The sequence below is a fragment of the Pseudochaenichthys georgianus genome, chromosome 22 (genome assembly GCF_902827115.2).
Source record: "Pseudochaenichthys georgianus chromosome 22, fPseGeo1.2, whole genome shotgun sequence".
In the NCBI taxonomy this organism is placed as follows: domain Eukaryota; kingdom Metazoa; phylum Chordata; class Actinopteri; order Perciformes; family Channichthyidae; genus Pseudochaenichthys; species Pseudochaenichthys georgianus.
The window spans coordinates 31,017,485-31,031,191 of NC_047524.1; the positions used below are offsets into that span (position 1 = coordinate 31,017,485).

The following is a 13,707-nucleotide window of genomic DNA, read 5'->3' on the forward strand; positions in this document are numbered from 1 at the left end:
TTACTTTCTGCTGACACTAGGTGGGACTGTGCCCCACCTGCCCATAATGACCAGTCGCCACTGATGTTATTGCCAATACTTTGGTACTTTTAGTAAGAATTTGAATGCAGCCTTATTTACTGCTTTTACTGAAGTACACGATCTAAGTACTTCTTCCACCTCTTTAGGGTCCTGTATTAAAAATCAGATTACTTCCAGCATTAAGGACTATGACGCTGCGTGCCTGTGTTACCCTCCCCAGGATCCCCTGCTGACCCCCAACCTCCCCTCCCTCCGTTGCGTCATCCGGGGCAAAGCCAATACTACAAGCTGGACTGCAACCAGAGGAACCGGACCGAGAGGATGAGCTCAGCCGGGGAGAGCTGCACACCTCCCCGCTCTGCGCGCTGAAACCCGGCCGTACTGAGAGTTCTGCCTAAAGACGGAGAACACAACCTGAGGAAACGTATCGTCGGTTTACTAGTTGCATTCTACATGTGCATGGAATAACCATACCTGAATAAGGAATCGGACACCAGGGATTATAACAATTTGGGATCAAGCGTCTCCAGTCGGAGCGGAGAGAGCGCACGGACAGCAGGACGCCTGACCCCCCCCCCCCCTCACCTCCACGGGTACAGGCTGAGGAGCTCCGCCACTTTGGAGAAGATCGACCCTGAGCTGTGGAGAAGATGCGGCGGGGGACAGGGTCCTGTCTCCGGCTCCTGACCCTCACCCTGCTGTGGGTGTCAGTCCGCGGGTTCCCCACAACCTCCAGAGACAGAAACAGCTCAGCATCCGCTCCTCAGGTAGACTAGCCCCCCCCCATGCTGTACCGATTATTATGGTGCTTGTAATGTATTGAACATGCACACAGTGCACATGCAGTAAATGACAGTAAAGCAATGCAAGAATTGTGTAAACTGACATTCTTATCTTTGTCTACTTAAAGCAATAATAATGATATTATTCTATTGAGATTTAACATTGACATCATGTCTTACTAATATAGATTTCAGTTTATAATTAGGTTTACGTTTATTTTGCAACCTGATCTCACCAGAATGCGTGACTCCACCACGACTTCTTAACACCACAATGCGTGGTGGAGTCACGAACTTTGTTACATTTACGTGTCTGCACCACGCAAACAACCCCAATGTAAAGTGAATGAGGCTCCTTTGTCGTGGTGCACACACGCATTTCTACAACGTCCCGCAGTGAGCTTTTATTCTATAACACGTTTTTTTAAATCTACTTTATAGCTTGTAGTAACTCGCAGGAGGCTTCTTTTATTTTATTTGTATTCATAATTATTTTTATTTTTCGTCAGAATGTAAAAATTACATTAGTTACGAATTTGTGTTCTCAAAAAACAGTGCATTGTGTGTAATGCAACTGTGATTTTTATTAAATTAGTTAGTTTTTAAGGAAGGCCAGAGCTTCAGCTGTGTCAAATAGATTGTTCCCTTTAGTTAACGTTATTTGAAAGATAATGATCATGTCCCCTCTATTGTATTACAAGCGTCCATTCCCATTGGATAACGAGACTTGTACACCCGGAAGTAAGTATTCTCCTTACTGTCGATTGATTTTACAGTGATATCTGCACTACTCATCGACTAAAAAACACCTGATTATCCTTGTTAATTACACAACATTGATTGGTTTGAATTGTGTGCAATGCTTTTGTATTTTCCCCCTTCGATTCGGAGAAACAAATATTTTTTCGGAGTTTTAGGATGGCCGAAGACACTACACTACCCAGAATACGCAGCTATCGTTTGGGACTACACCATGTGCTTAGCTTGACAAACCTGTGATCAGTCCTCAACCTCTGTGATTGGATGTTGGAGTGGCAGTGTGCGAAGTTTACACAGAGCGTCCAAAAGGACTTTGAAATGGAATGAAACCCACCGACGGCACACTATTCAAAACAGGAATCGAACGTGTCTTAGGTCACAGGCTCCTCCAACAGTGCTACGCAATAAAACAGATAGGCCTACACAGAAAAAATAGTGAAATAGTGCAATAAGAGTCTACAAGTGATTGGAATATGATATATTAGATAAATAATTTCTAAGTAGCAGCCAGATGAATGTTATGGATGTTGTTTCTAAGTTCAGGTGTTTAATAATCGTATAGCCTGTGGGATGAAGCTGTCTCTGTTGCCCCTTTCACACCAGCGCCTTTTCAGCTCCGGCTCGGAGCTAGAGCCTGAAAAGCGCCGGGTTTTCCTGTTCACACCCCAGCGGCGCCGGCTCTTAGCTCCGGAATCCGCTTCATTTCCAGCTCCAAAAAATTGTCGGTCCAGAGGCAAGAGCTTTGGAGCTAAGAGGCGACGTCGCTTACGTCTCTCTTACGTCGAGGCGTGCAGGAAACTAAACCCACCTCCCCTGAACATGGGTCGATTGTTATGCCTGCCTACAAGCAGTAGTGCCTATAAACACACTTTATAAAGTCAGGCAGCACTAACCAGGCTTTGTGTGATTCTGTTTATTTGTACCTTACTTTGACCATCCGTTCACTGTTATCGATCATTGTGGAGAGAGGCAGACGTGTTGTTTTGTATTATTGCAGCTATCGGATGCAAGTAGTCAGTTTAGCTTCGGTTGCTATGCTAACATCACCCGTTTTATACCAGAGAAACTTTCATAACAGCGTTGTGATACCAAACAGTGTCACTTCAGACTGACACACATTCACTAAGGGGAACTGGGGATATGCATCAGCTGCTTGTGTGAGTCGGACAGTGAATACTTTAGAGCGGCCGCTGCAGTGTGAGCTAACCGGGAGCTAACGGGAGAATAAACTCCCGTGGAAGAGCAGCCAATACGGCAGCGGTCAGTAAATGCTGCAGAAACACATTAATAAACAATGAACCACGGCACTCTGGAGCAAAGTATAAGGTTGGAGAAGTCGTTATTCAATTTATTCTGGCTTCGTGTGATTAAAAGCAACACGATCATCGACCCGACGCAGTTGTTGTTGTTGTTGTGAGCGCCGTAATGGCTGCCGTTGGGGAGCAAATCAGAGATGTAAACGGTGACGTCATGACGCAGCAGGTGTACAGAGCGGGAGCTGAAAAGGGAAACCGGAGCTGAACCAGAAAAGCTCCCGCTCGGAGCTAGAAACTGAAAAGCGCTGGTGTGAAAGCCGCATGTGTCTGGTGGTTTTAGTCCGGATGCTGCAGTACCGCCTGCCAGACGGCAGCAGACAGAACAGTTTGTGGCTGGGGTGATGGGGGTCTTTTATAATCCTGAGGGCTTTCTTTAAGGTTAACCTGGTATTTTTACTCCACTACATTTATTTTAGTTACTTTACAGATTTGGATTAATGATGTGAAATATAAACAACCCTTAAATCAGACTTTAGTTACACCTGAGTGAAATTCAGTGAAGGTGATTGTCAAGTGCCAACAATCAGGAGAGATATTTGATAGTTGGTGCTTGAGAAGACTAAATATTTATCTGCAGATCCGTTTAAAGCATATTCATTACTCGTTATTCTCTAATAGTTCATTAAAGACTGTATATAATTGCTACTTTGCACATCCCTTTCAAGATTTCTAGATTTTCTAAGGTTTATTGACATATCATATACACAACAGTGTAGTTATGCAATGAATGAAAAACTTGGGTCACAGGTTCCTCAACAGTGCATTACATCTATCAATGTGTGTATACTTCCACCATTACACTGTCGTATTCTGCACATTTCTTATACTATCTACATACATAAGATTATAATTCATGTGTATAATATCAGTTAAAATAAGTGCTTCAACATAGTTAACATTGCAGGAAAGTTGATTGTCAAGTTCCAAAACAAACCATGCAATTTAGACTTTGTCAGGCTTAATATTTATCCGTAGATAGATACCCCCAAAGCTTTTTTCCTATTTAAATGAAGACCTTAACCTAAAGTATTCTTTAATGTTTAAATAAAGCCTTATTAGTTAGCACATCCTCCTATCAGGCACTAAACTGTTTTATTCTAGATATCATTTGAGTATCTTCTTGATATTTTCTATTCTATATTTATATCATTGACCTTCTACTTTCCCACTATTTTGTATGTACTCTTAATATTTAAATGTTTTCATAAAATATAACACATTCAAAAGTGCTTTACAAAAATGAAAGACATTAAGAAAAAGGCATTTTAAACAGTCGTTAAAAAGCAACACAATCTTCCTGCATTGCAATTACTCTAAACGTGCAATAACGTGCTTTAACCAGTAGGTGGTTTGGGTTAAAAAGCTGTAAAGTTTACAGTGTTAACAAAATAAAATATACTGCTGTTTCTGGTTTAGTTTACGACGAATATTATTTTGTTATTGTTTTGATATTTGTAACACAAAAGCGATGGAAAAAACTCACAGCAACCCAGAAAATATGGTCTTAACATTACCCAGTCGTCTAGTAGTTAATAAAAAACAATAATATCAAAACAGATACTAACTTTATTGTGAAATTAAAACAGAACGGTAAAAGAATAGTTTCCGGTCTATTCTGATGCCCGATCTCTGTAGATAAATAAAGAACTACGACAGATGTGTAATATTTAATGCAGCCAAACCATTTATTACAATGCATTCATGTAATGACTTTCAAAGAGTAAAGCAAGCACTGCTGAATAAAGTATGATTTTCTCTTTTACGAAACCTTTTTTCATATGGAATGCAGTTGGAGGTCAACCAATCAAAGAGCTTGAGGACTGATCACGGGGTTTGTCAAGCTAAGCACATGGTGTAGTCCAAAACGATAGCTGAGGATTCTGGGTAGTGTAGTGTCTTCTGCCATCCAAAAACTCCGAAAAAATCTTTGTTTCTCCGAATCGAAGGGGGAAAATACTGGCATTGCACACAATTCAAACCAATCAATGTTGTGTAATTAACAAGGATAATCTGGTGTTTTTTAGTCGATGAGTAGTGCAGATATCACTGTAAAATCAATCGACAGTAAGGAGAATACTTACTTCCGGGTGTAAAATTCTCCGTTATCCAATGGGAATGGACGCTCGTAATACAATACAGGGGACATGATCATTATCTTTTAAATAACGTTAACTAAAGGGAACAATCTATTTGACACAGCTGAAGCTCTGGCCTTCCTTAAAAACTAACTAATTTAATAAAAATCACAGTTGTATTACACACAATGCACTGTTTTTTGAGAACACAAATTCGTAACTAATGTAATTTTTACATTCTGACGAAAAATTCAAATTATTATGAATACAAATAAAATAAAAGAAGCCTCCCGTGAGTTACTACAAGCTATAAAGTAGATTTAAAAAAACGTTTAAAAAAACGTGTAGAAATGCGTGTGTGCACCACGACAAAGGAGCCTCATTCACTTTACATTGGGGTTGTTTGCGTGGTGCAGACACGTAATTGTAACAAAGTTCGTGACTCCACCACGCATTGTGGTGTTAAGAAGTCGTGGTGTTCATTTTAATGGACTGTTTTCTGAGTGGTTAAACATTTCTAATGGTGTACCACAAGGTTCTGTTTTAGGACCACTTTTATTCTCCATATATATTAACAGTTTAGGTGATAATGTGGATGAAGCTACGTTACATTTGTATGCGGATGATACTGTGATGTACTGTGCAGGTCCCTCCATTAAAGAGGTTGTTGTTAAATTACAGGCTGTTTTTAACACTATTCAGACTCAGCTCTCTGAATTAAAGCTTCTATTAAATGTGGATAATACCAAGGTAATGCTCTTTTCAAAAGCAAAAAAGACACCAGAGTAGTGCTGCACGATTAATCGAAAAAAGATCGTGATCTCGATTCAGACACCTATGCGATCTCATTTCTAAATTACGGCGATCCTATGACGTCAAGCAGATTATTATTTTTTTGATTTTTTTACATTTTTTAATTATTTTGCTTCTGAATAATACCAACTTGCAATGTCAATCATATTTAAACGATGTAAAGCAAATATACTCTATACATTTAACATTAAAGTACCATGATCGCATCCAAATGGTAGTGTTCTGTCTGTCTGTCTCTCCTCCTCTCATGCAGTGTTAACGCTGCAGCCACTAGTGTTGCCAGTTTTTGCGGAAGGAATAAGCAACCAGGTCTATGGAAACAAGCGCAAAAGAACATGAGCACTTTAAACCTATATATGTCGGGTCTACAAGCTCACAACCGCAACAACCATTATTACTTACTACCAAGCAACTTTACAGAAAGATAAGCCCAATGTGGCATATAATAAGTATACCTGGCAACACTCACTGACTGCAGCACGTGAGGGCAGGAGCCGGCAGTATGTTTACAGCTTCTGTAAACATACTGCCGGCTCCTGCCCTCACGTGAGATAACAGTGTTTCCCCTATATACAAATAGTTGCGGCGCAGCGCGGCGCAGCGCGGCGCAGCGCTGAAATATACTAGGGGAGCCTAGTATTATTAAAATAATAAGTGGCGACACTTTTTCATTTTTGATTGTTTGTTATGTGGATTTGTAGTATTTGTGTTACTGTATGTTCAATAAAGGTGTAATTTTGCTAAATCTTGAGACATTGCCACTGTATGTACTAGGCAGGGCCGATTTTTGGCATAGGCGACATAGGCGGTCGCCTAGGGCGCCAGATTTGGGGGGCGCTGCGCTGACAGCTCTGGGAGGGGAAAAAACATTTTTGACCGTTGGCGCTCATCCTAATTTTCGGCCTTGATGTAACAACATTCATAATTAAGTAAATGTAACACCCTTTTCACCCCAGTTACACTTTTCATTTGCCCTGTACGATGGGCGCTGTAAGTGGTGAAAGTGGGGGATGTTGGCTTATCAGTGCGAGCGTGGGAGCGAGAGAGCGAGCGAGGGAGAGAGAGAGAGGGCACACCGGTACCGGCGCTGTTGTTATTAGAATCTGGTGCTAGCTGCGCTAACGGATATGAGAAGCAGATGTTTCTACGACCAGGGTGGAGGAGAGCTCTCCTGTCAGACTGAGAGGCTCAGTGAGTTAAAGGACTCTCTGAGTGTTTAGAAAAAGTACATTTTATTCTAAGTCATCTCAGTGGGTCTCAATCGTTTTGACCACATATTATGTAAACACATATTTCCAAGGCACTCCTTTATAATTATTAGGATAAATAAAAACAGGTTTGAAATCATTCCAATGTATACTATAGGACAGTAATCAAAAATGTCGTTTAAAGTTGGAGAGATGCATACAAAAATATGCATAAATACATAAATGTTAACTGGTCAAATAAGATATGAATGACAAAAATAAAAATAAAATAGGTTACATTTATTTGTTATTGGCTATGGTAGGTTATTGGTTATGTTCACATACTTATTTGATTATTAAAATGTAAACCGATCTTTTTCATATGGGTGTTTAGAGTTGTACCCCCTAGATCAGGTCTCTAGTAATTGTGTGCTCAAAGTGCACCAGATTGAAGCATTTTACTTTAAAATGTTAAAAAAAATCTTCCCGGGGGAGGGCATACCCCCGGACTCCCCTAAAGGATGTGACGTCCACCCCCCAATTCAAACATGTTCATACAATACTGAATACATTTGAAGCCATGTTGACGTATATCACCTATGTCAATACGTTTCTGTTTTTGTAGTGTATTTGTCTTTTGTAGAGATTTTGAATTTATTCTTTATATATCCAATCTAGCCTAGGGCAGCAAATTGTCTAGAACCGGCCCTGGTACTAGGCCTCAAGAGCCTTTCTTGTGCTGGCAGACACATAGAAACAAATTGGCGGGGCGCACTTCGCACGTGCACACACTAAACAATTCCACGTGCTCCGCGCTCACATTATGCTGGACCCACGTGCCTTAGCACCGCTACTCTGACTCCATCCCAGGGGAAACACTGGAAGCGTTAGCATTAGCACTGATTAGCAAAGAGTGACGAGAGCGACTAGTCGTACAGGAAAAACAGAAATGAGTGACACAGAAATGAGTGACGAGGAGGTCGAGGACAATGACAACAACACCGATGAAAATCCCGGTGGCTACTCTGGCGAGAGTGAGAGGGAAGTTGTGCTTGTGCCGAAAAAAGTAGATGGACTGTGCTAGTAGCTAGGCAGCTAGGCTTTATTTACATTTATTCTGAAGCTGTAACTTTATGTTCTGTTCCGTTTTTATATTCAGTACTGACTGCAGTATTTAAGTTAATCCTTTTGATTCAGTGACATTACTACTCAGTGGAGTCTATCACTTTGTTTAAGTTTATGTTTTTTTCAGTACAAGAACCTTTAAGTGCAGTAGTTGAACTGGGTGCTAGCCGGCTAGGCTTTTTTTTATATTATTATTCTAAAGCTGTGACTGTTTTGTTTTTATATTCAGCACTGTGGTGAGGTACTTTGAGTAACTGAAGTGCATTCCTCCCTGTAACAAACAGGTTGGTGTTGTTGTCCAGCAGTTGGGTGTCCTGTCACTGTGGACAGGTGCTACTGCAAAGTTTACATTTTGTTATTATAAAGCTGCAAAAATTCTATTTTTTATGTTCAGCACTCAGCAGCAATATCTTTATTTTAGTTACTATATGTTTTGTTACCAGAGAGACTTGAGTTTAAGTCAAGCACTTTGTTTAAAGCCACAGTAGTTGGCTGTCAAATTCATTTTAGTTACTCTATGTTTTTGCTACAAGAAACTGAGACTTGGATTTAAGTCAAGCACTTTGATGTTGATGGTGTCTGTTTGAAGCCACAATAGTTGGCTCCAGGTTCCACATTTTGAATGTAGTAATGTTTGTTCAGTATTCAGCAACTACAGACTAAAGACAAAGTTATGTTTTTGTTACAAGAGAGACAAATGTTGTCTGTCTAAATTCATTGTACTCACGTGACGTCTAAGAGTAAGAGTGCAATAAATATTTTCATTGAAACGATGAGAATCGTGTGAGAATCGTGATCTCAATTCTTATGGAGGAACATCGTGATTCACATTTGAGCAAGAATCGTGCAGCACTACACCAGAGCCTGTTTTTGATATTGTAATTACGCAAGGAACACAACTTGAAGTTGTTGCCTGTTACAAATACCTTGGTATCTGGCTTGATGATTGTCTTACTTTTAAACTTCAGGTCACTAATCTGCTTAGAAAGCTGAGGGTTAGGCTAGGTTTCTTCTACAGGAACAAGTCCTGTTTCTCATTTGAAGCCAGGAAAAGGCTCTGTGACCTTTTTTCCCGTGCTGGACTATGGTGATTTGTTATATATGAATGCACCGGCCCATTGCCTGGAAAAGTTAGATGCTGCGTATCACAGTGCTCTGAGATTTGTTACTAACTGTAAAGCACTGACTCATCACTGTACCCTGTATGCCTTCACTAACTGTACGGAGGCTCAGTCATTGGTACATGTTCATCTATAAAGCCATGTTGGGTAACTACCTTTTTTATATCTGCTCTCTGATCTCTCGACGAATTGAAAGTACGTATTGCCTGAGATCTCATGATGTTGTTTTATTAAATGTGCCAAGTGCTAGGACTGTCTTAGGGAAGAAAGCTGTTAGATGTGCAGCTCCACTAAATTGGAACAGTCTGCAAACCTGTTTGAAACTGAGCACTTTGGTTCCCCTGCATCACTTTGAAACTCAGCTGGGTGACATGTTGTTTGATACTCATGGTACCTGTCACTGTAAATAGAGTTTTGTATACTGTACCCTGTACATTATGTTGTATGTCATCCTTACTGTTGTTCTGTTGTTGTTATGTTACTAATGTCCTGCAGGTCACCCTTGAAAAATAGATCTTTTGATCTCAAGGGGCTTCACCTGGTTAAATAAAGGCTACAAAAAAATTAGCGTTAAGAAAGCTTAATTAAATATCGGCCACAACATAAGTAACCGGATCAGAGTACATTAAGTACAGTCCGCGGCATATCACTTCATAATGTATCTTATATTTCCTTATCTGAGTCAGCTGAGCCGTATCTGGCCGTGCAGCACTCACAGCGTCACAGACTGTATGCAGAAGTATTATTTTAAGCAACACATTAAGTTGACGAAACACTCGAGTCAAATGTAATTAAAGTCAGATCGTGTCTTAGACGGGGCAGTGATATCATAAACGTGTTAATATGCGGCGCGCATTCAAACACTTACTTGTTACCAGCTGTGTTCACCTTGCAGGTGCAGCTCTGTGGCTTTGATCCTGATCAAGTGTTTAAGTCACGGATGTTTAAAGTTTAACTTCTTCATATGTCTAATATTATAGTTGGCTTTTCATTCAGGAAGTATGACGCTGCGCTGTCAGTACGCTTCTCCATGTTTGTGATTGGTCGAATGCTCCAAATACCACCCCTTTCATGTGAACGCGCACCTAACTAGATAGGACACGGCTGGCTTGAGCGATCCACTTGATAACCCGCGTTGTAGGACAGTTTAGCGAGAGCGCGTATGTTTTGGATTAGGCCAACCGGATAACTCAAACATATCCAGGATAGGTTGAACTAGATTCGTAGTATACACTACGAAGTAGGATTTTCGTTTAGCAAGCTAACTTCTGGGATTTCCGGTACTACGAAGCTGGTTCACTTTTTAGCGGGCTAGATCTCCATGGTGACTTATCCTGGAACCTAGTCTGTGCTCCGAAGCAGGATAGGTTCCAGGATAAGAGATCAACTCAGCGAAAGCACCACGCCTGCTGACCAATCAGAGCTCAGTGTGCGGAGGAAATACGGTTTAAACTGCCGTTGCAGGAAAGACGGCCGGCCAAAATCACCGATTGTGTGAACGTGAACATGAACAGAATATCACCTCCATCTTCAGAGCAGTCTGACTATTATAACATTAGCGTTAAGAAAGCTTACTTAAATATCTGCCACAACATAAGTAACCGGATCAAAGTAACATTATGTAGCCTACAGTCCGCGGCACTGTGAGTGCAGACGTCGATGTGTCCCATTATCATTCATATCACATGCATCATAATGTATCACATATCTCCTGATCTGAGTCAGCTGAGCCGTATCTGGCCGTGCAACACTCACAGCGTCACATACTGTATGCAGAAGTATTATTTTAAGCAACACATTAAGTTGACGAAACACTCGAGTCAAATACATTTAAAGTCAGATCGTGTTTTAGACGGGGCAGTGATATCATAAACCTTAATGTATGCATTCAAACACTTGTTCTGTTCCCAGCTGTATTCACCTTGCAGGTGCAGCTCTGAGGCTTTTATCCTGGATCAAGTGTTTAAGTCATGGATGTTTAAAGTTTAACTTCTTCATATTTGACTAGTATTAAAGTTGACTTTTCATTCAGGAAGTATGACGCTGCGCTGTCAGTGCGCTTCTCCATGTTTGTGATTGGTCGAATGCTCCAGATACCACCCCTTTCATGTGAACGCGCACCTCACTAGATAGGACACGGCTGGCTTGAGCGAACGAGTTGATAGCCAGCGTTGTAGGACAGTTTAGCGAGAGCGCGTATGTTTTGGATTAAGAAAGTTAGTGGAAATAATGCCCACTTTCTCCCAAATATTTGAAGCCAAATGTTTTCCTTTAATCTTAACCAACATTGTTTGTATTCTGCTCAAGTTGCCAGCAAATATTGTTCCAACAGGTCTATTCAACTTTCAACCATGATGGGGAACGAACACTCAATCTTCAGATCCAAAGTCAGACGCCTTGTCCATTAGGCCACATGGTCACAACGAGGAAGAGATAGGATGAAGGGTAGAATGCTGACCTATATGAAAGTTAGTGCTCACCTTCTGAACCACATGCTGCAGACACATTGACTCTATAGGTTACTGCCACCGGCCAGTATTGGAGTGGAACCCATGGCATTGGCCTTATTAGCACCACGCTCTAACTATCAGCCGGCCTTCACTGAAAAAATGTTGACTTGAATTAAATGTATTATGTCAACACATTTCACATAACTGTATTAGGTTAGTTGAAAGCAAAAATATTTAGTTTAAAATACTGGGTTCAACTTAATATTATTCCTTTCTACTAACCTAATACAGTTATGTGAAATGTGTTGACATAATACATTTAATTCAAGTCAACGTTCCAGTTTTTCAGTGTTTTTGATGACTATCTTGAGCAAAAAAAGGAAAAGGACTTGAAATTGCCTTCAAAGTTCGGCCAGTTTGGGATGGTTGATCAGGTTTGATCAGATACAAGCTTGGATTTTGGTGGAAGAGTGATAGCTTGAAGATTAGACTGCTGACTTCAAATGTGAACGTTTGAAATGAATGCCCACTTCAAACTTATTTGGAGTAAAACTCCTTTCTATTTGCCATTGTTTGTATCATGCTCAAGTTGATGGGAAACTGTTCTTCCATGTTTGTTGGAGTCAGGCTGGAGCGTTCAACCACGAAGGGAATCGAACTTTGCTCAACTTTTGTGAACATACACTGCAGCTCAGACACATTGATTTAATATGTTACTGATACCGGCCACTATGGGGTTTAAACACATGCACTTTGTCCTTGGTTCAGCGAACTGAAAACTACAAGTGATCCGACTCATGAAGATAACTGAGATAGTATTAAATATACAACGTATTGACACCTCCTAGCCTATTAAGTATTAATGACTGACAAGAACCTCACTGAAGTCCCTTTTCTTGAATGATATGCAGCGAAGTAAACCATGAACTCATTCATCATCAAATGTTGAGAGGAATAATCTATGTTGAATGGTCGGATTTAGTTTTTTGCGGAACTTTGCTAAAAAACATCAAGCAAGTGCACCAAGACAGTCATATTAATCATCCAACAACAAGAAGGTAAGCATGTCTGTCTTGCAGCTATAAATAACACCAATCTCTGAGAATGCCCATAGAAAAAATGTACAAAATCAAACGGAATATTAACATAAAGATTGGACTGTAACCGTAAAGCAAAGTTTTTAGCAGTATTGTCCCCGTCATGCAATGAAAGGAACTCAACTGGAAGTTTGAATGATTGTATTCTACAGATATTATAAGATGGATGGATGGTAGATGGATGGATACTTTATTCATCCCAAATGCGAAATTATTTTGTTACAGCACCAGTGGGTTAGGCATTAACATATTTGAAAGGTGGAATACAAATGGAAACATTATTAAATACAAATTAAAATAAACATAAACCGTAAATACATCTACAGTAGAAAATACATGTATCACAAAGAATGCAAAATATAACATGTTCTGGATAAGTTAGAAGGCTCTCTAAAAGACCAATACACCAATTTACTACAGGATATTATATTAGAATAGTTTATTTTAAAGCTAGAAGGAAAGGAGTCATACATCAATATAACCTCTGATTATACCTCCTGTCCCGCAGTGGCTGTGTATGTGTGTGAATATGTGCTCAGGTATTTCTGGCTCCACTGCTCTCCGGTCTCTCAGCTCCACTCTGGGTTTTTAATAAAATGTGTTCTGCTCACAGGGAGCCTTGACCTCTCCTGCGGCTGCTATATGAACACGAGACAGACAGCCTCTTTATTACAAATGTTGCTGTTCATGGTAGATGGCCACAAGATAAAAAGGACTATCCATGCATTTCACAAACTAGCCATACATTTCCTACACCTTATAGAAACGTTTGGGAGGACAAAGAGACATAATGTTCTAGAATAGGGAAAGTCAAAGTCAACTTTATTGTCAAACGTCTGTGTGAGATACAGACAGAGAGGTATATATACATACTCCTGTACACCCACTTTTTATATATATGTATATATATACTGCTACATAATCAAACATAGACACATATATACACATTTCCACATTAAAA

At 40.2% G+C, this 13,707-nt stretch overlaps 1 protein-coding gene across 1 annotated transcript in view; it reads left to right on the forward strand.

Moving 5' to 3' along the window:
* The first annotated feature begins 322 nt into the window (after positions 1-322).
* Positions 323-13,707, forward strand: part of ism2a (isthmin 2a) — a 31,634-nt gene continuing 18,249 nt past the window's right edge. Inside the window, exon 1 of the mRNA XM_034111023.2 lies at positions 323-788. Coding sequence (XP_033966914.1) covers positions 672-788 — 117 coding nt within the window. The 5' untranslated portion in view covers positions 323-671. The remainder of the gene's footprint in view (positions 789-13,707) is intronic.